Here is a 26,474-nt window from a genome sequence, read left to right as displayed (position 1 = left end):
TACGGGACCGCCTCTCGGTTTTCGGAAGGTGTTCTCCTTCTGGCTACCGATGATACAGCTCCTCGCGTGGTTGTTCCTGCAAGTTTACAACGGGAGGTCCTCATGTTATTACATGCGGGGCACTGGGGTGTTTCCCGTACTAAAACCTTGGCTCGCAGACATGTGTACTGGCCCGGTATTGACAGAGAAATTGAGCACTTGGTGGCCGCCTGTTCCCAGTGTGCGAGCCAACAAGCATCTCCCAGGGCAGCGTTCTCTTCATGGCCGCCGGCAACCCAAGCATGGGAACGTGTTCACATCAATTTTGCAGGCCCGTTTCTCAACGGTTTTTGGCTCATTGTCATTGATGCTTATTCCCGATTCCCATATGTGGTTCGCTGCTCCTCACCCACTTCAGAAGTTGCAATCCAGGCACTAGCAAAAATCTTTTCTGTGGAAGGTCTGCCAATCACCCTGGTCTCGGACAATGGACCGCAGTTTATTTCGCAGGCCTTCCAAGATTTTTGTAGGCGCTTCGGTATTCGGCACGTTTGCTCTCCCCCCTTCCATCCACAATCGAATGGGGAAGCCGAGCGCATGGTGCGCACATTTAAGATGCAGATGAAAAAGTATGTGCATGAATTTCCTGCGGAGGAAGCATTGACGTTTTTCTTGACGGCATACCGGACCACACCAATGGGAGAATGCAGCCCCGCAGAGCTCCTCCATGGGCGTCAACCTAGGACTCTGCTGCACCTCCTCTGGCCTGGTCCTCGCCAGTCTTCACAAAACGGAGTACCTGGCTTTCCACTGGGTATGTCGGTCTGGGCCCGTGGGTTTGGTCACAATCCACGTTGGATACCAGTGGTGGTCCTGCGCCGAAATGGCCGCCGGCTCTATACCTTGCAGGCGGGGGACCGGGTGGTACGTCGTCACCAAAATCAGCTACGTCCACGTTCGGGCACCCACCCTCCGCCCTCTAGGACACCGGCTTCCCCATTGCCGGCACCTGTGTTGGTTTCACAGGGGACGTTGCCTCCTCTCCCCGCTGTGCCTCTGCCGCACTGCGGTGGTTCTCAGCCTTGGCAGTCTCCAGTAGCTCCAGCACCGGCATCGCCATCGTTCGAGATGCCCCAGTGAGATCCGGCCCCCCTAGCAGGCCCGGTTTCTCAGGAGGTTGGTTCACCTGTGGTAGTCCCTTCCCCTTCGTCCCCACCACTGGGTCTTGCCCGTCCTGGGGTGGAACAGGATCCGGAGTTTGACAGCTTGTCGCCCGTTCTGTCTCGGGCTCCGGTTGTGGGACGACGGGGGCCTCTTCGTGTGGGTCACTTCCAGCCGTATTCGAAGGTTCCGGCTCGAGGGTTGGCAGATCCCCTCGACTCCGGCCATCCAATGGATGTGGAGGTCATCGCTCCTGCCCGACGCTCCACCTTCCGACGCAGTGGATCACAGTGACTTCACCCCCCGAAGGAGGAGGAGTGTAGTAGCCACCAGAAAGATCGCGGGAGGCGCACATTGGCATGGCGTGTCATGGACGGTAGTTGCCGCAAGTAGAGTCCCGTCCACCAGAGGGCACGCGAGAATTCGGACGCGACCTCTGCCGGCATGATGACAACAACAACAACTCCGGCAGCACGGGCTGGGCCCAGTCAGTTAACATCGGGCATGCCTAGGACACAGTCCCGGTCTACGCTAAGTGAAGTGCAATGTAAACGTGAACAGTGTTACTACAGTAGCCATGTATGGAAGTGAAATGTGGACGATAAATGGCTTAGACAAGAAGAGAATAGAAGCTTTCGAAATGTGGTGCTACAGAAGAATGCTGAAGATTATATGGGTAGATCACATAACTAATGAGGAGGTATTGAATAGAATTGTGGAGAAGAGGAGCTTGTGGCACAACTTGACTAGAAGAAGGGATCGGTTGGTAGGACATGTTCTGAGACATCGAGTGATCACCAATTTAGTATTGGAGGACAGTGTGGAGGGTAAAAATTGTAGAGGGAGACCAAGAGATGAATACACTAAACAGATTCAGGAGGATGTAGGCTGCAGTAGGTACTGGGAGATGATGAGCTTGCACAGGATAGAGTAGCATGGAGAACTGCATCAAACCAGTCTCAGGACTGAAGACCACAACAACAACATACAAATTACTAGTTGATTGGAAAAGGTTGTAATTACCTTTGTTACCAAGTATAAATCTATGATATTAATGTATCATCTTTTCATAGAGGGACATCATCAGATGTCCAGATCGTGATATTCCCCTGAATCCTGTCAAGCAAGTATAGCTTAAGAGTTCCCATTGCCTGTGTGAAATGTTTCTTACCTATATTAGCAGTGGTGCAGGAAGCAAGTTCAGTAAGTCTTATCCTTGACAAGGCTCTTCAGCCAATGTACAACCAATCCTTTGACCTGTGTGTGTTGATTTAGGTATCCCCTAATATTTGTATGGCATTATGGTGTGGCCTTGTGTTAGAAAATGATCCATTGTGACTCATTATCTTCTGGCATAAACTGTGTTATTAATCACAGTTCCTATGTCTTGTGATAGCTCTCTTACGAGAAAAAAACATTATCAACCGTAAGTCTTTTAGTAATTGCAAACGCGATGCTTACGTTTAGTCCTGTCAGTTTTGATCAAATGGCAAACTGAGATTTGTTGTTCACCACATCTGTATATATCCTTGTTACCTCTTCAGTAGTGGCTGGGAAATTTGTTTAGAGACACATCCATGGAAACACACATCCATAGAATCTTCATCATTGTGATGTTACTGCCTGAAATTATGGGCTGACTCTGATACTAATATCTGGAAACACTGGAGGGGGGGGGGGGGAGGGGGGGGGGGGGGGGAGAAACCTTTCAAGTAGTGTACCAGCTGGATATTCAGTTAGACTTATTCTGATGACAGGTACTTCCACATTTGCAAATTGTTCATATAAGCCTTGGCTTGACACGGCAGCAGCACGATATCCAATTGCTGTCTGAATGTAGGTTGAGCAGTGGCAACAATGTACTTTTTCACATTTATAATTAAATGGCATATCCAGTGAATACTTCAGTCAAAACTTCGAACTTTCATCTTTGAAATGTTTGTAAAATTAGAGATTTATATTGAGTGTTGAGGAAAATACAGCCCATTTGTCCAGTAATTTGCAACCACCTTTCATCCTAAGTATTCCAGATATACACTCCCTGGCATTAGCATATTGAGTGTGAACTTCTTAATAATGTTTCATTATAAATTAAATGTATTCAGGGCCTAATTACTGACTGCTGTATGTTATTATTGTTACATGTTTATGTGATTGAACATTATTTTGTATTGATGTTTTTGTTCTCTTTGTATTTTGTTACAGATTAGTTACTTTTTAAAAATATTTTGTAATATGATCTTTGTTTCTTACGCATGATTATGTTACCTCCATTTGTCTGAAATTGAGGCTCTAACTTTCCAGAGAGTGAACTGATCTGGCAGACTGTTCTCGCAGAACGATTACGGCGGAAGTGCGTAAATTCTGTGGCAGCCTATTGCAGCAAAGCTGCAGTACGCTCCAAACGTGCCCTCAGTCCAGACAGGGATAAAGAAGTTGTAACAACTGTAACAATCCCAGCCCCAGGGCAGAATGGTGCGCGCACACTTACGCCTGCTGCTGCTGTACTGATACAGGATGGCGTCAAGAGGTGGGCGGCTACAGCAGCAGTAGTTCAGTCCCAGCCTCTAACATTACCTCTGCCAACACCTTTGCGACCTGAGTGCCCTGATTCACCTTTGTCCATAGAGGAAGAATGTCCTCGCTGGAATGGAGTGGAAGAGATCTTCGAAGCATACCATAGATATGCTGCAGGTTAGTTGGTTTACTGTGATATCTCTCTCTCTCTCTCTCTCTCTCTCTCTCTCTCTCTCTCTCTCTCTCACACACACACACACACACACACACACACACACACACACACACACACACACACAAAATCTCTCTTTCTCTCACTCTCACAATCACAATCTCTCTCTCTCTCTCTCTCTCTCTCTCTCTCTCTCTCTCTCTCACACACACACACACACACACACACACAATCTCTCTCTCACTCTCTCTCTCTCTCTCTCTCTCTCTCACACACACACACACACACACACACACACACACACACACACACAATCTCTCTTTCTCTCACTCTCACAATCACAATCTCTCTCTCTCTCTCTCTCTCTCTCTCTCTCTCTCTCTCTCTCTCTCACTGAATTGCTTCCTTTACACCTGCACTATTTACAAAGTTAATACACAGAATGATAGGTGCCAAAGGAAATTTGGTATTATCATATAATTACAAACTGATACCTTGTGTGTGTCATAATACAGCACTTGCTATAAGATTTTGGAAGTAGAGCTTCATGTGGTGTGCCATGTGGTTTATAACTAAATATGCTATTCCACAGAGTTCAACAAGAGTGTGATAGGTTTGAAAATTGCTGATTGATTTATTTGTAGATGCTATCATTACTGTGCAATGTTGCTGGGTGCTTGCAGTCTCCAAAGGCTGTTTAGCATTGGAGACATCTTTTGCATTTGTCAGTGGATACCAGAAGTTTAGGTTCCTGCCACATACACTTACCATACACTATTAAATTGCTGCCACCAGCTTGTGCTGCTGATACCCTGCAGAGTAGATCCATAGACTGAAGCAGTTGATGCCTATCGTCACCATCAACTGAAATAAAGTCTGTAACTCAATAAACAATTTTTTCTCTCCATTGGCAATCCACCTATTTCTCATTTTTCACCAGGAGAGTTATTTTTGCTGAGGGACCTAAATGAGCTGCTGATGGAGCAACAAGTAGAAGCCATTCACTTGCATGTATGAGGTTGACCAGTGTTGTGTTACGTGGCCAACTGCTCCATAGTGACATGTCTGTGGCAGCACGCCTGTTCAAAGACATGGCGCTTGCTTGGCTGTTGACCTTTCACAATTCCTCAGAGTTGTGACACTGGTTCATTTCTCTGTGTTGATACAAGTCTCAATATACTTTAACCATAGCAACTTTAAGACAACCAACTGTTGCCGCTATTCGTGATGTGAAGGATCCAGTCATCAAGTAATACTGTCCTGTTCTTTTTCTGATTAATTTATTGAATATTCAGTTTTACTTACAAATTTTCTGCTGTGGAACATGGATCCCAAGCTTTCAAAGTTGAGGCAGCAGCTGCAGCAACAGCAAGGAAAAAAGTGGGATTTCCAGCAGCAACAGTAAGAAAAGCTGTGGGAATTGCACCAGCAATTGCAGACCTTGCTGTTAAGACTGCAGCAAAACCAACAACAGTTAGTGGCTGCCATTTCCTTGCCTCTCCCTCTTCCTGTTTCAGTGAGGCAAACAGTAGTTTGGATGCCTATTTGTCATATTGTTCTTCACTGCAAGGCAAGTCAAATAACTGACACTGACTGTCAGTGCACACTCTTACTGTCTTCTACTAGTAAACTGTATGAAGTGTTGCAAAAACTATGCCCACTCTCTGATGCTGGTAGTTTGACTTTTTCTGATGTTTGTGGTTTGCTGAGTGACTATTACAGTCATCAGACTCAGCTGTTTCATCTAGGGTCAAGTTTAATCATTGGATTAACCAAAGTAAGCAGTCCTACACAGCAAGGGCTGATGACTTATGAGGCTCAGCACACAGGCGCGACTTTTTCCTGTAAAGAGGGTGGCGCATCACATCGCATGCGGACTCCTTAATCCATGATGTTATCCATCTCACTTCTAATCAAGAACTAAGTGCAAAGGCTTTATAGGTATCTGATCGCACCTCAAGTAACGTTTTAAAAATTGCTAAAGCTCGGAGTGTAACTGCATCAGCTCAAGTGATGCTTCACATTTTCTTTTATATCAATGCTGTTACTAATATTGGTCGCTGTTGTGCCCTGTGATCAGATGATGAGTTTAAAGCAATTTTATCACTCACTTACCGAGCACATGGTAGTCTGGTCATATGGGACTCAGTAGTTACTATAGCAGTTGCTCATCCCCTGTCTTAATTGTCAATAGAGGCACACAAACAGAAGTGCTTTGTTCACTGTTCGTGTGTCCCAAAGCAAGTGAGGCTCAAGCAACGTTTTCCTCCCTGTTCTTGCCAAAGGACCCCACAAAAGTTCATGCTGTCAAATCATGTACAGATTGCACGCTACAGCATCAGTGGTGTCACTGCTCTATCTGGGGCATCATCAGTTTTGCATTCTGCAAACTAAGGTATCTTGAGAGTGTCTGCCTTGGCTGGCATGCGTCAGCAATGTATTGTCTCCTGTTAGCATGCCTGCAATCCCATTCACGGAATTGAATATGTTGCTTAAAGCAGTTGGCAGTGCCTAAGTTCTGTAGAGCTCATCGAGTGCCTTTCACCAAGTGCGAGCAAGTTAAAGCAGAGTACATAGGTTCCAAAGTGTGAGTGTTATATCCCCAGCATCGTCTAGTCGGTGGGCTACATCCGTGGTCATAGTTAATGGATCACTTTGCATTTGTGGTGATTTTAAGTGTACTGTTAATGCATAAGCAAATGTCACTTGGTACCCACTTCCTTGGCCAGAAGAATTGTTGGCTAAATAGGCTAGTGACCATTATTTTCCAGAAATTTATTTTTTGACTACTACTTTGTTGCCTGGAGAAGATCAGACCCAATAGTTTTTAGTGTTTAATATGCCATTCAGCACATATCATGCAGCAGCTTGCTATTTGGGGTTTGTAAATGCTCTCACAATATTTCAGAGATACATTGAGCAACTTATTCAAGGTATCCTCAACTGTGTTAATTATCTAGATGACTTTTCAGTTACTGGGGCTGGCGACCACGGGGTCCCGAGCTGAGTCCTGGCATTGCTTCCACTTACTTATGCCAGGCTCCTCACTTTTATCTTCCCTATTTGGCCACCCTCGGCCAACTCTTGTTCTTTTCCGACCCTGACGCTATTAGGTTTCGAGGGCTAGGGGTCTTCCATTTCCAACCTATACTTCTACCGAGCCGAATATCTCCCAGGATAAGGAGATTACCTTCTATCAATTGCCAACGGCCTTCTAGGAGGGCGGATGAGCGGCTAGAAGGAAGGGCACTCTCTTGCCCTTGGGGTGGGAAACTACTCCTAAAGGCGGAGGAGCCACGGGAAACCACTCCATTAAAGACCCGGGCGGGTATCCCAAGTATCAACAGCTTGTGATGGAAAGCTCTGTGGTTAAATTCTCCGGAGGTAAAATAGTCCCCCATTCTGATCTCCGGGCGGGGACAACTAAAGAGATACCAAAATCCAAAAGCATTAATGTAAGAAGGATAGCAACATGGAACGTCAACTCACTTCTTAAGGGGAGTTGGAATGCCGGAAAATGGAAAAAATTCACATTTTCAGTTTTTAACCTTATAACTTAATTTGAAATTTTCTGCTTAAAATGGTGCAAAATTTGTTAAGAAATTCCAATTGGAAGTATTTTTATTTAATTTTTCAAAATTACATGTGCGCCCAGCAAAGTTACCCATCTTGTGATTTGTACACATTTAAATCTTCGCATTTCCGAAAACATTACATATAGAAGGCTGTGGATTTCACTCTTCAGTTGTAGAATCTTTGATCCTTCCATAGGTACCATTGTTTTTACGACTAGCTGTGTTTATTGTTCAGTTTTTGATCTGTGAGTGTTTGTTTTGAGCCTCGAGTTTAGTTTGTCGCTCATTTGGAGTTTGTTATCTGTCTTGTTTTGACTTTCAGTGGTGAGTGCGTAGTTTCTACGATGCCTAGGAGTGCATCATTATTTAAAAAGCGAAAGTTTCGCGGTAATAGATTTACAAATAACGTTTGTTCAAGTGATTCTGCTTCAGCACCTGTTGATGCTGGTGAAAGTTCTGACGTTTGTACAGCTGAGATGTGTGAAGGAGACACGCCCACCAGTGCATCAAAAAAGAAGTTATCAAACTGTGCAAGTGAAATTACAGATGAAGCTTCTAATGAACAATATGTTTTAGTCGACTTTCCTGTTTTTACTGAGTTTATGAAGAAATGTTTGTGTTGTAATCTTTGTGGAGGTTCTTTTGATATGAACATAACAAAATCTATAGGACTTTCCTGCAAAATTGCTATAGTTTGTGCCAGTTGTGAAAATGAGACCTGTTTTTGGAGCTCTAAAACATGCAGTAGCAATTTGTTTGAGAGTAATATCAGGCTAATGTATGCAATGAGAGCAATTGGTAAAGGACATACTGCTGCTCAAACATTTTGTGCCATAATGAATCTTCCACCTCCACCTGCTAAAATTGACAATTACACTGAAGTGATAGGAGATGCTGTTCAGTCTGTAGCAGATTTATCAATGAAAGCTGCTGCCAGTGAAGCAAAATATATAAATGAAGGAAACCCAGATATCCCTGTTGCTTTTGATGGAACCTGGCAGAAAAGGGGTCACACATCCAAAAATGCTGTTGCTACTGTTACTAGTGTGGACAGCGGTAAAGTTTTGGACTATGAAGTGCTCACTAAACATTGTTACCATTGTGCATCTGGTAAGATAGAAGCAGCTCACATATGTAGCAAGAATTATGAAGGTACGAGTGGAGGCATGGAGGCTGCCGCTGCTGTGAAAATGTTTAGCAGATCAGAAAAAGAACGGGGAGTATTTTACACAAAATTCCTTGGAGATGGGGACTCCAAGGCATACAAAAGTGTTACAGAATCCATGCCATATGTCAATAAGACAATAACTAAACTAGAATGTGTCGGTCATGTTCAGAAACGAATGGGCACTCGTCTAAGGAAACTGAAACAGAATCTGAAGGACAAAATTTTGTCAGATGGTAAAACCATTAGAGGTCGCCTGTCAGATAAAATTATAAATGAATTACAACAATACTATGGTATGGCAATAAGAAATAATGCAAATAATTTGCAGGAAATGAGACAAGCTGTATGGGCCACATATTTACATCGATCATCAACTGATGATAATCCTCAACATTTTGCTTGTCCAGATGGTCCTCAGTCATGGTGCAATTATAGAAAATCTCAAGCTACTGGGGATCCTTATCACCATAAAAATTATATTCCATTGGCTGTTATGGAAGTAATTAAACCAATATATAGAGACTTGGGGCATCCTGATCTTCTGCGAAAATGTCTTCATGGTTGTACCCAGAATCAAAACGAGTCGTTCAACAACCTCATTTGGACTCGTGTACCTAAGAATGTATTTGTTGGGATAAAAACATTGAAATGGGGAGTCAGTGATGCTGTTATTTCATTCAATGATGGTCATATGGGTAGGCTAAAGGTCATGGCAAGGCTCGGCATTGCTCCTGGTATCAACACCATCAGAGGTCTTCAGCTTCTGGACAGCGTGCGAGTAAGGAAGGCTCAGTATGCAGCTGAATTTAATACAAAAAAAGCAAGGGCAGCAAGGAGAAGAAAGCTTCTAGGTGAAGAAGAAGAACTAGAAGATGACCCTGATTACTCTGCTGGACACTTTTGATAATAGAATAAAAGGTATTTGTGAATTTTCATAATAAATTACTTTAATCGCATTTTCTGGCATTTGACATTTTTAGTGTTACATGTACCTTTATCTCATAAACCACTCAACCAACAACATTCAAATTTTCAGAAATGCTGCAAAACAGTTCAAAGAGGCCACTGAACTAGAATCATGACAAGAACTGGCTTATTCTCTGAACTAGGGAAGTTTATGTTATACTTTTTCCAATAAAAAATGGCTTAATGGTAAAAAATTCATAAATACTATACCAACAAAAAGAAAACATTGGTTCTAGTTCAGTGGGCTCACAATATATGCTGAAAACCTCTGCCAGAATTTCAAAGTTCTGAAGATAATAGTTCCAAAGAAAAAGGTACACAAAGTTAGCAAATTTAACATTGGCGAGATAGGGCATTCCAACTCCCCTTAAATGTGGTAAACTGGAAAACTTGAAAATGGAAATGAAACAAATGGATATTGATGTACTGGGAGTCTCAGAAATGAGATGACCAAACGCTGGCGACTTTTGGTCAGGGGATTACAGAATCATACACACTGGAACAGCACAAGACAATCCCGGGATTGCAGGAGTGGGAATTATCCTCAATAAAGAGATGGGGTTAAGAGTAAAAGGATTTGTTCAACATAGTGAGAGGATAATTTATGTCCGCTTGGAAACTAAACCAAGAGACACAATCATAATCCAAGTATACATGCCAACTGCGAGGCACGAGGATGATAAAATTGACATGATGTATGACCACCTTGAAGAAGTAATTGGCAGAATTAAAGGAGCTGAAAACCTTGTCATCATGGGAGATATGAATGCCGTTGTTGGGGAAGGTAAAGACGAGGATGTGGCAGGGAATTTTGGATTGGGATTAAGAAATGAAAGAGGGGATAAACTTGTAGAATTATGCCAAAGAAATAAACTTTGCATTACAAATACCTTCTTTAATCATCATCCAAGAAGAAGATATACTTGGAAAATGCCTGGTGACATTAACAGATATCAAATTGACTTCATATTAGTGAAGCAAAGATTTAAAAACCAAGTTAAGGACAGCAGATCATATCCAGGCTGTGATGTGGAAAGTGACCACATACTCGTTATGACGACGACTGAACAAAAATTCAAGAACATTAAAAAAAAGAGTTCATGTAAATGGGATTTGACAAACCTGAAAAACGAAAATACACTGAAGCACTATCAACTAGAAACAGACAAGAAAACAAATACACAGGGCTGCAATGACATCCAAAGCAGCTGGGAAAAAATAAAAACTGATATTTTGGAAGCAGCAGAAGAAGTAATAGGAAAAGAAAGGACAGAGAAAAGGAAGGAATGGATCACTAATGACCTACTAAATATGATGGAAGAAAGAAGGAAATTAAAAAATTCTGTGAAGAAGGAAGACCAAGAGAAATACAAGAGTCTGAAAAACAGAATCAACAGAGAGGCAAAACAAGCAAGAGAAAAATACCTTGATGATCTCTGTATTTCAGTTGAGGATAACATGAGCAAAGGAAATATCGACAAAACCTATAAATGTGTGAGACATTGCTTTGGAGACAGAAGAAACAAGTGTAGGGCTGTGATGGATGAAAATGGCAATATGTTGGATGACGATGATGAAGTTGCAAGAAGATGGAAACAATATATAGGAAAACTGTACAGCAGACCAGACCTGTCTGGAAACATCATGGAAGAAGAAACAGAAGTAGATGCACACAACATAAGTGAACGTATATTAAAGGAAGAGTTTGAACTAGCTCTGAAAAAATTGAAAAACAACAAATCGCCTGGTATAGACAATATCCCAGCTGAACTTCTGAAATCTGGAGGAGCAAAACTGAATCAGGAGTTGTATAATCTTGTTTTCAACATGTACAAGCAGGGTAAAATTCCTACAGACTTTGAGAAAAACATTATGATCCCCATTCCAAAGAAGGCAAATGCTACAAGATGTGAAAATTATAGGACGCTCAGCCTAGTTACTCACGCCTCTAAAATATTAACCTCAATTATCCTAAAACGCATAGAACAAAAAGTCGAAGCTACACTCTCCGAAGACCAGTTTGGATTCCGGAAAGATAGAGGAACCAGAGAAGCAATATTTGCTCTAAAACTAATAATAGAGAAACGACTAGATAAGAACCTGAAAACATACATAGCTTTCGTAGATGTAGAGAAAGCCTTTGATAATATTAAATGGGATAAGATGTTTGAGGTACTCAGAAAAGTAGGAATAGACCATAAAGTTAGAAAAATGATATGGAACCTGTACAAAAACGAGACAGCAGTTATCCATGGACGGACAAAACAAGAAGAGGGGCATATACGGAAAGGTGTCCGACAAGGGTGCGCACTATCCCCTGTTATCTTTAACGTATACATTGACGAGGCGCTGAAAAAAGTAAGAGAAAATTCACAGACAGGTGTAGTAATTCATGGCCAACGAATAGATATAAGATATGCCGATGATATAGCTGTCCTGGCTGAAAGTGAAGAAGATCTTGTAGTCCTACTGAATAGAATGGATAAAGTTATGGGTGAAGAATATAGTACGAGAATTAATAGAGCAAAAACAAAAGTAATGGCATGCGACAAAGAAGATCAAGTGAAAGTCCAAGTTCATTTAGGCAATGAACAATTTGATAAATTTACTTATCTGGGCAGTAATATTACCAGGGATGGAAGGAGCAAAGCAGAAGCGAGAATTGCTCAAGCAAAGGCTGCTTTTAACAAGAAGAAAAACATATTAACATCTAAGAGCATCAGCCTTGAAATCAGGAAAAGATTTTTGAAATCATATGTGTGAAGTGTGGCATGCTATGGGTGTGAAACATGGACTCTCGGGACAGAGGAAGACCAGAAGCTAAATTCTTTTGAAATGTGGTGCTCAAAATAAAATGGATCGACAAGGTCACAAACGAAGTGGTTCTGGAAAGAGCAGGTGAGAAGAGAAGCTTCTGGAGTTTCATTGTTAAAAGAAGAGTGCAATTTACAGGCCATCTATTAAGACATAAAGGACTCCTGAACACAATCATAGAGGGATATGTCGAGGGAAAAAGACCAAGAGGAAGACCACGACTGAGGTACATGGATCAAATCGTGAAAGATGTGGGATGTAACACCTATAAAGAAATGAAGAGAAAAGCTGAAAGACGCACAGAATGGAGACAAGCTGCCATTGTAGCTGTTGCAAACCAATCCTTGGATCGACCACTACAGAAGAAGGGGCTATGTGGGAGCAGCACCTGTGCAATCCTGTGCAACCTACAGACATTGTTTGACCAGCTCCAAGCCTATGGTCTGTGTTGGCACCTAAAGAAATGTAGCTTCTTTTAGCCAAGTGTCGAGTATCTGAGACATGCATAATGTAAAAATGAGTTCACGCCCACCAGGATTATGTGGATGCAATAACTAACTTACCGGTTTCTAAGAGCCACAAAGAACTAAAATTGTTCCTCTGCAAGGTAAACTATTACTCCATGTTTATTAACAGTGCGGCCCACATTTTCCATCTGTTCAATCAGTTGTGTAAAAAAAGTGTTAAATTTGTGTGGTCAGACATGTGTCAGAAGGCTTTCATGCAACTTAAAAAAAAAATGCCTTAGGTTGGCTCCTTGTTTTGCAACATTCCATCCTGGCATGTGTTTAACACTTGCCACTGTTGCCCTGGATAGTAGCATTGATACTGTGCTGTCCCACAAATACACCAATGGCACAGAACAGCCTGTTACATTTGCATAAAAAACATTAAAGGTGGTGCAGAGGTATTACATGTAAGTTGAAAAAGAAGCATTGGTTATCACATATGGTGTGTGGAGGTTTCAGTTGTATCTCTGTAGAGCTATGTTTTACCTGATTACCAATCACAAGCCCCTTATTGCATTCTTTGGGTCCCTTTCATAACTTCTCAATGAAACAGTGCAGTGGCTGCATTGGTGGGTGTCGTTCTTAAGTAACTACACCCAGGGGATCCATTATTGGCCCACCACATAGGTCACCAATGCCGACACACTTTCCCGTTTGCCGTGTGGCTCAGATGCCAGATTTGATGTGAACGAGATGCTGTGTTTTGCCTTAGTTGCATATGAGCTACACAGCCTTGATGAATTTGTGTTTACATCACATAAAGTAGCAGCAGAAATGGGCTGTTATTCACTTCTCGACATGGTGGTGTTTGTTTGCTGTATGGCAGGGTTGGTTGGAGTACTTGCTTAAAAGACACCGACCCGGAATGGCACACCTATTTTTCCATAAAACAGCACCAGCATAGCATCACTGAGAGGGAGGGGGGGGAGGATCATTTTGTCAGCTATGGGTGATGCTAGTTGCTGGGTGATAGTTCCGCCTGTGCTCTGTCTCCGCATATTGAAGCTCCTCCACATCGCACATTGGGGAATATGTAGAATGAAAGTACTGTGTCACGTGTATTGGCTCAGGGTTGATGCCACCTTGAACACACCACCTAGAACAGCCATGCCTGTGACCCTCAACTGGTTGGCCCCAGCACATCATTTCAACCCTTGGCCACACAATAACTGTCTCTGGCAAAGAGTGCATGTTGATTATTTTGCCAGCCTCTTCCGGGGAAGGGGGACAAATGCGATTGCTAGTTGTTAGTGCCCTCATTAACTTTCCATAAGTGGCACAGATGACTTCAGCTGCTGTGGCAACTCCTATCTGTGCCCCGTGTATCACGTTTGGAGTATAAAGAGCACCTTCCACCCTGGTTCTGGCATATTCCCTTAGTTCATGCCATCTGTGTTTCAGGGTTGTGTCAACACAATGGGATTGAGCGCATGAACAATGCCCCTCTCCATCCCATGTCAAATTCAGAAGCTACATAGATGGACAGGACATCAAGATGAAGATGCGCAAAATACTGACGACAGTTGACTCCGGGGACATATCACTAGCTTCCTTGCCACCTCCTGTCCACCCCTTTAAATGGACGTAACTCAGCTGAAATTTTAGATTGATGTGAAACCCACGCCCTGTTTAACCTCGCGCACTCACCTCGGTGGGCACAGCGATGTTATCATGTGGGCTCCCACATCTGGCCTCGTGCTTTTCGCCTGAACCCCGGGATGACCCAAGTGTCAGTGGAAATGGGGGGGGGGGGGGGGGGGGGGGAGACGACAGATGTTTGAGGTTGTGACCAGCCAAGAACAGCTGGTTCAGCATCAAAATCAGCTCTGTCTGTGTGATGTACTCCAAGCCTCTCTCTTACTGGTACAACCTCCACCCGTGTGTTAGGCTTCAAAAGTAAGTCGATAATAACCAGCAATGGGAACAGATGGAGGTGAAATCACTTCTATCTCCTATGGTGCTTCCAGCTCCCATCCCCGTCACTGATAATCTTCTTCTCTCTCCTTCTATAGAGGTTGAGCATTTTCGGACTGTAGGGTCGGTCCAAGGTGGCCAAACTGTTGGTCCCGTCTGCTCCATGTCCTGCAGGCAGCCGAAGCTGTGTCCCAGACCCCAAAAATCAACCAGGACGCCCCCAAACAGCACTGCCTTCCAACCCAGATGATCACATTAAGAACCTACCATGGGAACCACTTGTGATGATTCCTGCATCTCCCCATCCTTGTCGAAGTTGACAGAGGCCAGGTCATTTCCAGCCCTAATTGTCAATTAGGGGTTGAGTATCTGATGGTGATTTAGATTTTTCTGCCTTGCTCAACTGTCGATAGGGAGAACATCAGAGATTTTCAGACTGCATGGCCACAGCGTGTGCCCGAATGATGTGCTACAACTGCTGTAAGCACATCAGTTGGTGTCATCTCCTGACATTCATGTGCTGCTAAGTACCACAGCCCAATGGGTTTGGTTATCAATTCACTTTGTGAACTATACTGTCATTGACCCCAGGAAACACCTGTTCATTCTGCTGGTCTCTGTGTTACCACCAGTGCAAGTGATCATAAACTGTGTTCTACCTACACAGAGTAGGATAGACAAGACTCTGACTGCCCCTGCAACATCTTGTGTGCCAGATTGTGGCGTAGTTTAAACAGAGGGTACACACCAATCCAGATAGCTGGGCATGTTAAAGTGTCACTTCCAGGATGGAGGCACCTGCTGGCCCCAGTTTGAATCTGCTCACAGGTCGACGATGAGAGCTGTCGTTCTGGGCAGCCTAGATGTTGTTTTTAAGCGGTTTCCCACATTGCACTAGGTAAATACCGGACTACTACTCGTGTCTCGCCTCTAGATGCTGACAGATGGGGTACACTGATTCCATCCTGGGGGAGTGAGTAGTGGACTGGGGACCTTGGATGTTTAGTCTCCCTAAAACCCATAATTACGAGTGGCAAACGGTGTTCGTAAAGACAAGTGCCCTACTTGTTAGCAATGCTGTGCCAGCTATTTGGTTTCCTTAGTAATGTCGAGTGCACTACAACCGAATCTAATGTTTACAAAACATCAGTCACTGAAGAAGCAATACTGTGTAACAGATAATTATGACTGGCAAATTTACAAGTCATAAATGAGGTATAATTTGGAAAATCCAAACATTTGCTAGTAACACGTGTTAACCCATGCTCCCCCCCCCCCAAAAAAAAGGGGGGGGGGAAGAAGAAGTAGAGGAGGAGGAGGAGGAGGAGGTTGGGTTAGGTTAGGTATTGTCTTGTTGTACATGCTTCCCTTATTTCTCATCGAAGTGCAGCTATGGAGTTTAAGTGAAATGATTAAAAAAACATCATTATAGAGCAGCTTAAGAGATATCTAGAGAGGATGGGGTGTGTGTGAGGGGGGGGGGGGGGGGGGGGGGGCCAAACTCCCTTTCCTCACTTCCTTTCTCCCTTCACACACTCCGTCCAATGCAACTCTCCACACCAGTCAAGCTGCAGTGCTGGTACATTGCAGCTGCCTGGCACAATGTAGTTGTGCAGCTGTACGTTGCATATCCAGAATTAAGTGTGTGTATTTATGTTGCATAATTAGCTGTGTGTGGGGCCATTATCTTACAGCAAAGAAATGTTTATGTGAATATCGAATTGTTCAGGCCAGGACACTTCCCTTATCAGTACAGTGCTATTTTTTACTTTCACATAATAGTAGTACCAGTCATATGATACATGCAAAAACATGTATTCATACTGTACTAAATTTTATAGCTTTAGAGTGACACAGCGTTAAGTACTATATATTTAGGATGGGGGTGTTTCTATGATACATGATTTTAATAAATGGTAACAATGTTATGAGGTCTGTCATTATTCTGTACAGACAATATAATCAAAAGGTTATCTAATTTAAACCTACTCATTTTTTCTCTGTGTTGTTGGATATGAATGGTGTGCGGTAATGTAACCATGAGTTCTGAGAGTCAGCTAGAAAATTGGTAGACTTTTATTTTCTTAAAACAGTGTCTGTACATATCTGTGTTTCAGAACGAGCAGAAGAAAGGCGTGTTCTTCAAGAACAATGTACAAGACAGTACCGGTTATTGACTGAACGGCGCCGTGAATTGGATGCTCTCGATCGGAGACGGCGTGATTTAGAAGCTAGGAAGAGACTGCAAGATTGTGAGCGGCAACAAATTCAGGAAGCCATTGATAACCTGTATGCCTGCCTGCATCGTCTGCGGTAGCACACCGCAGCCAGGAGCCAGATGCGACCCCGGTCACGCCCACGCCCAAGGCCGAGGCCGCCTCCTCAGTTGTCTGGTTCCTGTGCACCTTCTGCTCTGTGTGTGTGAGAAACTAGTTCTGCCATGCATGCTAATTCCCTTTGTAAAGGGCACGTGGCATCATTGGCCCATCTCTATGGTACTGTCGTTGTTATACATCATTGAGCCTAAAGATTTGTTAAACTTGATAAAAGTTTATACTGAAGAAGCACAGCATTATGCGCACAGTTCTGTCCCAGCTGATCTAAAGATTATGTGTAGTGTCAAATTACACTAGAAAAACAAAAAGTGATAAGTGGGACTCATTGCTTGCTGTAGATGTGTATGGAGAGCTGTTTCAGCAGACTCCGTTGTGCCATTGTGTTTTGTTATTAGGTCATATTTTTCATTTCTACAAATTCTCCAGGCTGTTTTTTCATCGTTCTTACTGTTGTGTGCAACACTTACTGCTAGTGTAAAATACAAAATGTCCCTGTTCAGTTGTTGATGTTTGAGATGTTTCAGTATTGTTTTTACATAGTGGTTACAAGAAATATGGTGTGTTGCATGGTACAGCCTTTTAGTGAAATAGTTGTTGTTTGTGCTCTCATGCTGTTATGTGTTGAATCTGTGGAAATCCAATATTTGTGTTGGCACTTCTCTCTCTCGGTACTTTGGACTGAATATTTGGTGACAAAGGAAATTATCAATTTCCCTCTAGATTATAACTGTTCTTTTGTGAACACTGCAGAAATATTGAGAGAGCGGGGTACCAGGGTAAACTGTTGGGATCAAAAGCTTCCTTAAATCTGAAAACTAACTTTAATTTCATTTTAGTTGAAGAAATTTTTTATAAGTTTAAAAAACATCTCTTTGTTGTAATTTCAACAATTATGAAAAATAGATTGCTACTCACTGTAAAGATGACACATTGAGTTGTAGACAGACACAACAAAAAGACTGTTACATAATTGTTGATATTCCAACCTGGACTTTCGTTGTTGTAATGGTTACTGGGACATTACTTCATATTCATGTATACAAAAACAAAGATACAAGCTGTTAAAAGCACATCTCATTAGTGCAGAATAGATATTCATTATTTTTGTTTGTTATTTTCCCCTGCTCTCTTGAAAGGACTGCTGTTACTGCTCAACCTTCCACATTAATAAACTATGTGTCTAAAATACAAATCCCCTGCCCCCCCCCCCCCCCCCCCCAACCATTAAGTTTTTTCACATCATTCATTAGTGTGTGTTTTTTAGATCATTATCTTCCTGTTACCTAAGGTCTTCCGTGAATAGACAATTATTTGTTTCTGTAATGTATGTAAATCACAGTGGCAGAGGTGTTTTAGCAGCTAATGCATAATCATTTGGATTCGTATATATGTGTCCCCCCCCCCCCCCGTCCCCCCCCCGCCTCTCCCTCTCCTCATTTACTTTGCAGGTGAGCAGAATAATGCCCTCTTTTTGCTGGGCAGCAAGTGGAAGGAAAGAGGGGGGGGGGGGGGGGAGGATGATGAAAGAGAAGTGTCAGACATTTGAAATAAATAAGTGCTATGGAACGCAGTTAATGACTGAAATCTGTGCACATTCACTGTAGCTACATGTTGCATTTCTTTCATCATCTTTGATTCTTATGCCATTATCAGCTGCTACTTTAACAAAATTCCTTCCCATTCAAGAAAAAGTCAAGTATTAAACTGTCTCCCTCTCGACAAGCATTGATGATGTCGTTGTCATGTTACTGTGTCACAAAATGGTATGAATATCTCTTACTTTCCTCTTGCTGTGCGAGTAACTTGAGGTTTGTGAACACACTAATGTGATTCAGATTTATGTGTTCAGTCATGAGGCTTTGCAACTACTTTCTTAAAAACTCTTCAATTCAGGACATCTTCAGTTGAATGTCTCTGAATTGTTGAGAAGTACATTCCACTTTGTAATTAATGTGTGAGTATGGCAGCTACAAAAGTTACCTCAGTTTCACTAACACCACCATTTGGCAGTAATGAGTGTTGTTCAAGATTCCATATAATGATGTATAGCTAGTCTGTGTCTATAGAATCTGCTCGTTGTTACTCCATTAGCTACAGCCGCTGCCAGATAATGTTTAGTGCTTCAATATTTTGGCTAAATTTTTGTGACCTGCCTAATCATGATTACAATAAAAGTTTTCTACTTCTACATCCATTTATCCTTCTGCAGTGGTTTCTTCATTGTGCAAGCCAACTTCAGTAAGATAAATGTGTTAGAGTGTGGAACTGATTAACATAAAGATGGTAAGATTGCTAACTCATTTTATGAGGAAGTTGTAGAACTGGAGTGTATGTGTGTTTTGAGTTTTAATCTTTATTTCAGTAAGCAGTCTACATTATATAGTCATGTTTTAGGATTTTAATTTCAGTAGTGTACTTCTTTTGAAGTGGCTGTGTTGTGGATGTTCCTTAATATTTTTTCAATAGATATATTTGTTAGAGGAATAATAATTACGCATTCATTTGCTCATAATGAGCTGAGACTGAATTGCAGGCATTATCTTTCAGTTGTAGTTCTCAGAATATATAAATGTCTTGCAACTTTTGTTTTTGATGTTTGAATGATGTGATGGGTTCACTGTGTCTGTACTATCTGTGTAATGTAAGCTAAAGAGTCTTCTTATCTGTGAGAGACAACTTGAAAATAAATAATGTGGCTTTAGTTTTATATACAACTGTGAGCCTTTTACTGGAAACAGATGCTTTGTTACCTGACATGCAAACAGTAAATGGAATATTTTCTGTCTTGTTCCTATAAAGCTTTATTTGTATGTAAATTCCTCCATTGCTGCTACCTGTGCACATTACCATTAGCTATTATTTCATTTGGTGTGCGACAGTTGAGCATGCAACATCATAAATTACTTTGATAAACATGAATAAAAATTGTTTGTACCTAGTTCCACTTCATTTATTTAGTGTCATAACTGAACATGATAACGTAACTGTAAGACATTCCAAAATCTGTGGCATTCCATTTGTAAATCTGTTGCAATCTTGTGCAATTGTTGATGTTTGTGTGGATGCAGATCAGTGCCCTGATTAGACTTACACCTGCATTATTAAAGTATGGCAACATCAGGCTCCTTAACCAGTTTGCATTTAAACAACAAAGTTTGAGAATGTGGATGTTGATTGAGTGAGTTAGTATCTTTATGTACAGAGTAAAACATTTTATCAGTGCCTCCAGTGGTGAATTTTTAATTTGTTAAGACCCAAGAATCAATGATGTATATATGTATGGTTTTTATTTTCTACATTATTTAATGATATTGTAGAAGGCATATTTTATCTGCTGTTTCTCTCTTTCCTGTAATAGTATTTTATTGGAGAAAATAAGGTTGATATGATAGTCCTTTTATGTCTTATTGTATATATATACATATTATATATATATATATATTAATGCAAAGCTGTATGTATAGAATATTTGTAACATGAAAACTGAAATAATTATTATCTTTGTAATATTTATACTTTTACCTAGTAAATATTGACCATGAAATGTGTTCCATATATGAGGCAGGAATGGATCTCCTTTCCTCAAAGAATGATTGAATAAAAAAGAGAATTGTCTAGAGGTGCTGTATAATTGTGTTTTGGTTTTAATTTTCTTTCTGTGACCTGTTGAATTTAAGAGAATAATTATATTATTAAAAATGAGACATTACATACAAATGCCTGTGAAGAGCTGATCACAATCATTTTTGAGGCTGCAACTATCATTCACTACATGTCAGGAATTTTTGAGAGGGTGTGTCAGTCATTTCTCTGACAGTGTCAGTGTTGTAGTCACAAAGGGAGGCAGAAAGTTTGTGTCTTAGCTTACAATTACTGATTTACTTATTATGCTAAAAGTTCATTCATGGTTTCTGTACATTAGTTAAAATGAAAATACTGCACACTACAGTTCCACATGTTGACTACCTTACTGCAGTGCAGGTTGTTTTCTTAACACATTAAATGTATTACAGTACTTCTAGAGTACCTGATGTGACAGATAAGCATTACCCAGTAAACATTACTGAAAAATTTATGTCAAATGTAAACAATCATGAATAGTATTTAAAGCCTTCCTAGCTTTAATTGTTCAGCATAAACAATTGCTCTGAGTTAATTTAACCAGTAACTGCACTCTGCTACATAGGTTACAGTTAGGTTAAATGCATATTCTTCTATGCACTTTTCACTCACTGGCTGCTATTTTATTGATTTTTAACCTGTGGTTATGTGGTAAATTTTGCTTGGACTGTGTCATCATCATCATCCCTCACTCCCTGCTCTGCAGCCTATGTATCATATAATTGAAGCACAGAATGAGAAAGTAGAAATGATAGACTACTGTGACACATAGAAACATAATATTTATGAGGGCTGCACTTGTTCAAACTATTTCCTCACATGTAGTAATGCTGACAGTGCTATGAATAGGTTAAATTACTCTCAATGTAGTGCAGATATTGAGTCACAGACAGGCACAAGAAAAAGACTGCTAAACACGTGAGCTTTCAGCTGGAAGGCTATAATATTGTCATTATTCCATCCTAGAAATTACAATGCTCATATGCTACACAGTGTGTTTCTGAATGTAAAACCTTCCACCAAAAAGATATGCCAGGTGCATCATACGTGGTGGATTTCTAAATGTAATATCAGCACCAACTTCTAGCTCAGCTGGAGACAACCTACTTACCTCTTGCTTTGTGAAGATCACCCATTTCCTTCTCCTCCAGCTGCTGACTCTAATATGCATGCAATAAACAGCGGCAAAATCAGAAAGTCTTAACGCTCATAAAAATGAGAATTGCAAAATAATAGGATGCCACTTGATTTTCTTTTATTCACAGAATCACAAAAACGAGAAGACAATTCCAAGAGCTAGTCTACTAATAATGTTCACAGCAATGTTTCTGGCTGCTAATCATTATTTCCTTGAGCACTGTAAAAAGTCATGGATAATACTTCACACAATCTTAAGATCAGCAAGATATCCCACTTGGACATCTTCTGACCCAACTGTTCAACAAATTTTTCCGTCTTTATGTGAAATGAGACTTCGTTATGTAGGCCTACACTTTCTGTAACATCACAACAAAATATAGGTTTCAATTATTTTAGTGTCAGATACTTCATGTATTTGAAAATGGATAGTTATGTAAAGGTAAACACTGAATTTTGCTGCTCAAAAAGTGACAAAAAAGCGATATATCACTGGTTAAAGTGGTGACGATTCACCAGAAGTTTGTCTGGCAAAAGCCTGTCACTTGTATGAAATAGGGACTCCTGCTGTATGACGGTCACAAGCCTTCGCAAGGAATCTAACAAGAGAAAAAAAATCCTTCAATCTATAGAAGAACTCTGCAATGGGTGTCTATGCCGTACATGAATCAGTTCAATGATGACAACCTTGTGGAAACAAACTGATATGCAAAAGAAAAACACATTTGTCACTGGAAAGACTACAAAGTAATCTGACTACCTCTGTGGGAGCCATCACCACCAGAGTGAAGTGCATGACGTGCAAGACGGCTTTTATTACCTGGAACAGACCAAGTTGACTGTTCCTTTCACACCTAAGATTGCTAATAAAGTTTAAAGCAGTCCTGATGGATGGTAATGATTCAGATACGACATATGAGTGGTCAGGGTACATATACCTTCAACATATTGGTGGTCTTACAGAAGCTATTTGATGACTTTACATGGAGCTTGCTGGTCAAAATCCTGATAAGAAAGAGAATGAAATACCGAGACAAATGAGTGATGTACAATGTTCACAAAACCAAATAAGAGTAATAGAAGTGGGACAAACAAAGGCAAATGTGTGTTAGGGACATTTGAAGCTTATTGCTACTCATGTTGTACATGTTCACAGAAACAGTGAAGGAAGTAAATCAAAATTCAGATTGGGAATAAAAATGTAAGGAGGACAAAAGGTGATGACACAAGCCTGTGACCTACATTAAGCAACACACAGAAAACCTGTCAAATAGAATGTGTAACACACTTAACCCAATATCTAGCTTAAAAATAAACTAAACAAAACTGATGAGTCTGGGAAAAGAATTGTGCTTTCCCAAATATCACAATTTTAAAAAATCGTGACAGCAGAAGGAAAGAAAAATTTCTCCTATCTAGTGAACTTTTTCAGAATATGCTCAAAACAAAAGATTATTATTATTTGCTCATGATTTGTTTAACCCTGTTAGAGAGCGGTGTACAAAGTAAATTAAAGGTTGAAGCACAGTGATTTTCACTTTGCTCCAGCACTTCCATTTTTACCACTCATATTGGCTGGTTATAATGGATGACTGGGTTGAAATAATTTCGACCCTATCTAATCTGCTATTCTTTTGAAGTACCTTGTCTAGGTGTCAAGTCTGCGTGTACACTGTACTTATATAGTTACTTGCTTCCATATAGTTTAAACCGTTTGCAATCGGCAAGCAAAACTCAATAGTATACAGTAGTATTTGAGAACTATTCATTTTGGATCCATAAAATTGCAAGGAAAATAAGGCATTACATTATGTAGGATATAAACTCTAACCCTGAACATTACACAATGTGCAGTGAGCTGACAAAAATAGTACTTGTACATAAGGGGCGTTAATACAAGCATATACAAAAATATACGGTAATGGGATTCGTGAATGTGAGTGAAGTAACATGCTTTTTAGTTACCTATTTCTCGTATCTGGAGTTAAAAGATCATTCAGAAAATATTGCGTGGGCCACAAAGAGTGTGTCAGACAAAGTAACTTCATAAGAACATCACAAGCATAACACTTCACACAAGCAATAAATAACATGTTTAAGTGGTGCTTATAAAGACCCGTTAGAGCTTCATAATAATTTAGTTCACAAAAAAGAACTTGCTTTCTAAGATCATTATATTTAGAGATTTAATTAATTGGATGGGGTGGGGCGGGGGCACAATGAAATAGAAGATTCAGATAACGCAGAAATTTCCAAGTGTCTAATAAAAACACTGCTGAAATTTACTCACTGCTGAATTCTGGACAGTAAAAATGTTTTTGAGCCGTGTGGGGTAGCCGCGCAGTTTGAGGAGTCTTGTCATGGTTTGCGTGCCTTACCCCATTGGAGGTTTGAGTCCTCCCTCGGGCATGGATGTATGTGTCGTCCTTAGTATAAGTTAGATTAAGTAGTGCGTAAGCTTAGGGACTGATGACCTCAGCAGTTTGGTCCCACAAGACCTTATCATAAATTTCAAAATTTCAATGTTTTTGACTTTTTAAAGACACTTCTAAGAATATACAAAACAAAGTACTGCAATGTATGCTGGAAGTTAGTATAGAAAGAATTGCACAGAAAATTCAATCTGTAGAATTTATATCTATTATGGCTGATGAAACTAGTGAATGACTAAATATGTTAAACTTGTGGCAGGGATAATGAATTGCAATACAGAAGGATACCTTGCTGATATATTCTAGGGACTTTTCTAATCGTAATGGGCAAAATGTCAGTGCTGTTGCCAAGTGTATACCATCTGAACTGGATAAAATTTTGAAAGGTAGCAATCTAAAGTGAGCAAAGTAGACCTTAATGCATATTTTATTTAATCAACAAAAAGATACAAAACCCTAGATATTCTGCCTGCTATTAGTGTGTTGTTCTCACTATTCGTGTAGAAAGTTTAGATTCGTATGTGTTACATAGATGGTTTCCCAATAGTGATCAGTTACATGGAATTTCAAATCTAGAACTTTTGACACTGTGTATAATAAACAACGAGCACTAAAGGAATTCATTGAAAGCAAAGCAATGGTTGTGGTTAGCACTGCTGCAGTGGTTGGCATTTGAAACAATGTAATGTCTGACAATATGGAACAAACAGATGTACTTATTAATATCAACTTATACATGATGGGCAAAATAAAACTGGTTGAAAATATTTGTAAGGATGATGCAGAACTGATGCTTGTTAATGAACAGGAGAACTTCCCATCACAGATGCTGGAATACATGATTCTGGTGCACCAATTGGTTCCTGCCACATACCTGCACATGTGCATCTCCCACATGCCCAAAGTATTTCTTTGTGCCATTACGTTTGACTGAGTGAAAAGAGCAGATGCATTTTGTGACCAGTTGAATGCAACAAAAAATGATGCTAAGTATAAAATACCACGTGTTCATGATGTTGAATGATCTGTGACGCACATTCATGGAAGACACATGCTGAGCTGTTTTGGCACAAGTTTGTCTGGAAGTGTTTTGGGAAGAGCTCCAGCAAAATTTGCATTGTAAAAATTAGAGGCAAAATGGGATGAAAGGTGTTCTTCAGTGAATAAAAACTGTAACTATATGAAAAAGTGTTCAAGCATCAAAGAGATCGTCACCCTCGAAAAGGGATCTATCAGTGTCCTTACAGATCTACTGTGGATGAGTCCAAGTGTCTGTATGAACTTTAATGTGTTGACTTCAGCTGCTGGTTTCTGGATGAAGTGGAATCAGGACTTTTGGATCCTTAGTTCTTCATTTCTTCAGCCTGTTAAGGTATGTGATTTCACAGAAAATGTGCTATTATGCATCAGCAAATCCCCATTGGTACTATGACAAGCCGTTGCATAATATCAAAATTAGTATTCAGTGCACAATGTCTGGTGTTCACATTGTAACATGATTCTTTCACTAAACTGTTAATGCTAACTGATATGTCCAGAGCCTGTGTACTCTCTACGTGGGTCAACTCACAGAAGAAGAGAAATTGTATGGATACTTTTGTTACGATGGAGCAAATGCACACGCCACCTTGACAACCCTGTCGTGAATGCATGAGGTGTCGGTGAGGAGGGTATAAGAGGCAGCATAACCTGCTGGTCTCCTTGACTGTTTGATCTCTGTCCCTGTGATTTTTACATTGGGACTTGCTGAAAGGTCAGCTCAGGTGTACTCAAATAATCCTCAAACACCGTGGAAGAGCTGCAGCAGAACACTGAAAACACTATTGGTGCTCTCACTCAGGCAGAGCTGCTATGTGTATTTCACAGTTTGATAAACTGAGCATATTGTTTCACCGCCTTCAATAGTGGCCATTTCCATTATCTTCTGTTATGGGCATTAACAAGTGTCAACTGCACAACAGTCTTCTTGTAAACAATTTTCAGGCCATTTTTAATTTGTCCACTCTGTATAATGACACTCACTTCCTTAATAAAGTTACACATATTACACTGTTTCAGGCCATAATGATATGAGTTGTATTTAAGGGCAAAATCTTCATAAATTATTAAAAGTTATCATGATTATAAATATATGTCCTATTTGCTTATCTACAGAAACATTTGCGCCAGGATT

General features: G+C 40.8%; 1 protein-coding gene across 1 annotated transcript in view; it reads left to right on the top strand.

Moving 5' to 3' along the window:
- Positions 1-18,513, top strand: part of LOC126416723 (protein piccolo) — a 645,122-nt gene extending 626,609 nt beyond the window's left edge. The window contains exons 18-19 of the mRNA XM_050084537.1: positions 3,445-3,834; positions 16,893-18,513. Of these exons, the coding sequence (XP_049940494.1) occupies positions 3,445-3,834; positions 16,893-17,092 (590 nt within the window). The 3' untranslated portion in view covers positions 17,093-18,513. The remainder of the gene's footprint in view (positions 1-3,444; positions 3,835-16,892) is intronic.
- The last annotated feature ends 7,961 nt before the right edge of the window (positions 18,514-26,474 follow it).

This window comes from Schistocerca serialis, chromosome 8, assembly GCF_023864345.2.
Source record: "Schistocerca serialis cubense isolate TAMUIC-IGC-003099 chromosome 8, iqSchSeri2.2, whole genome shotgun sequence".
Lineage (NCBI taxonomy): Eukaryota > Metazoa > Arthropoda > Insecta > Orthoptera > Acrididae > Schistocerca > Schistocerca serialis.
The sequence above is the reverse complement of the archived record's forward strand: the minus strand, read 5'-3'. Positions and strand labels throughout refer to the sequence as shown.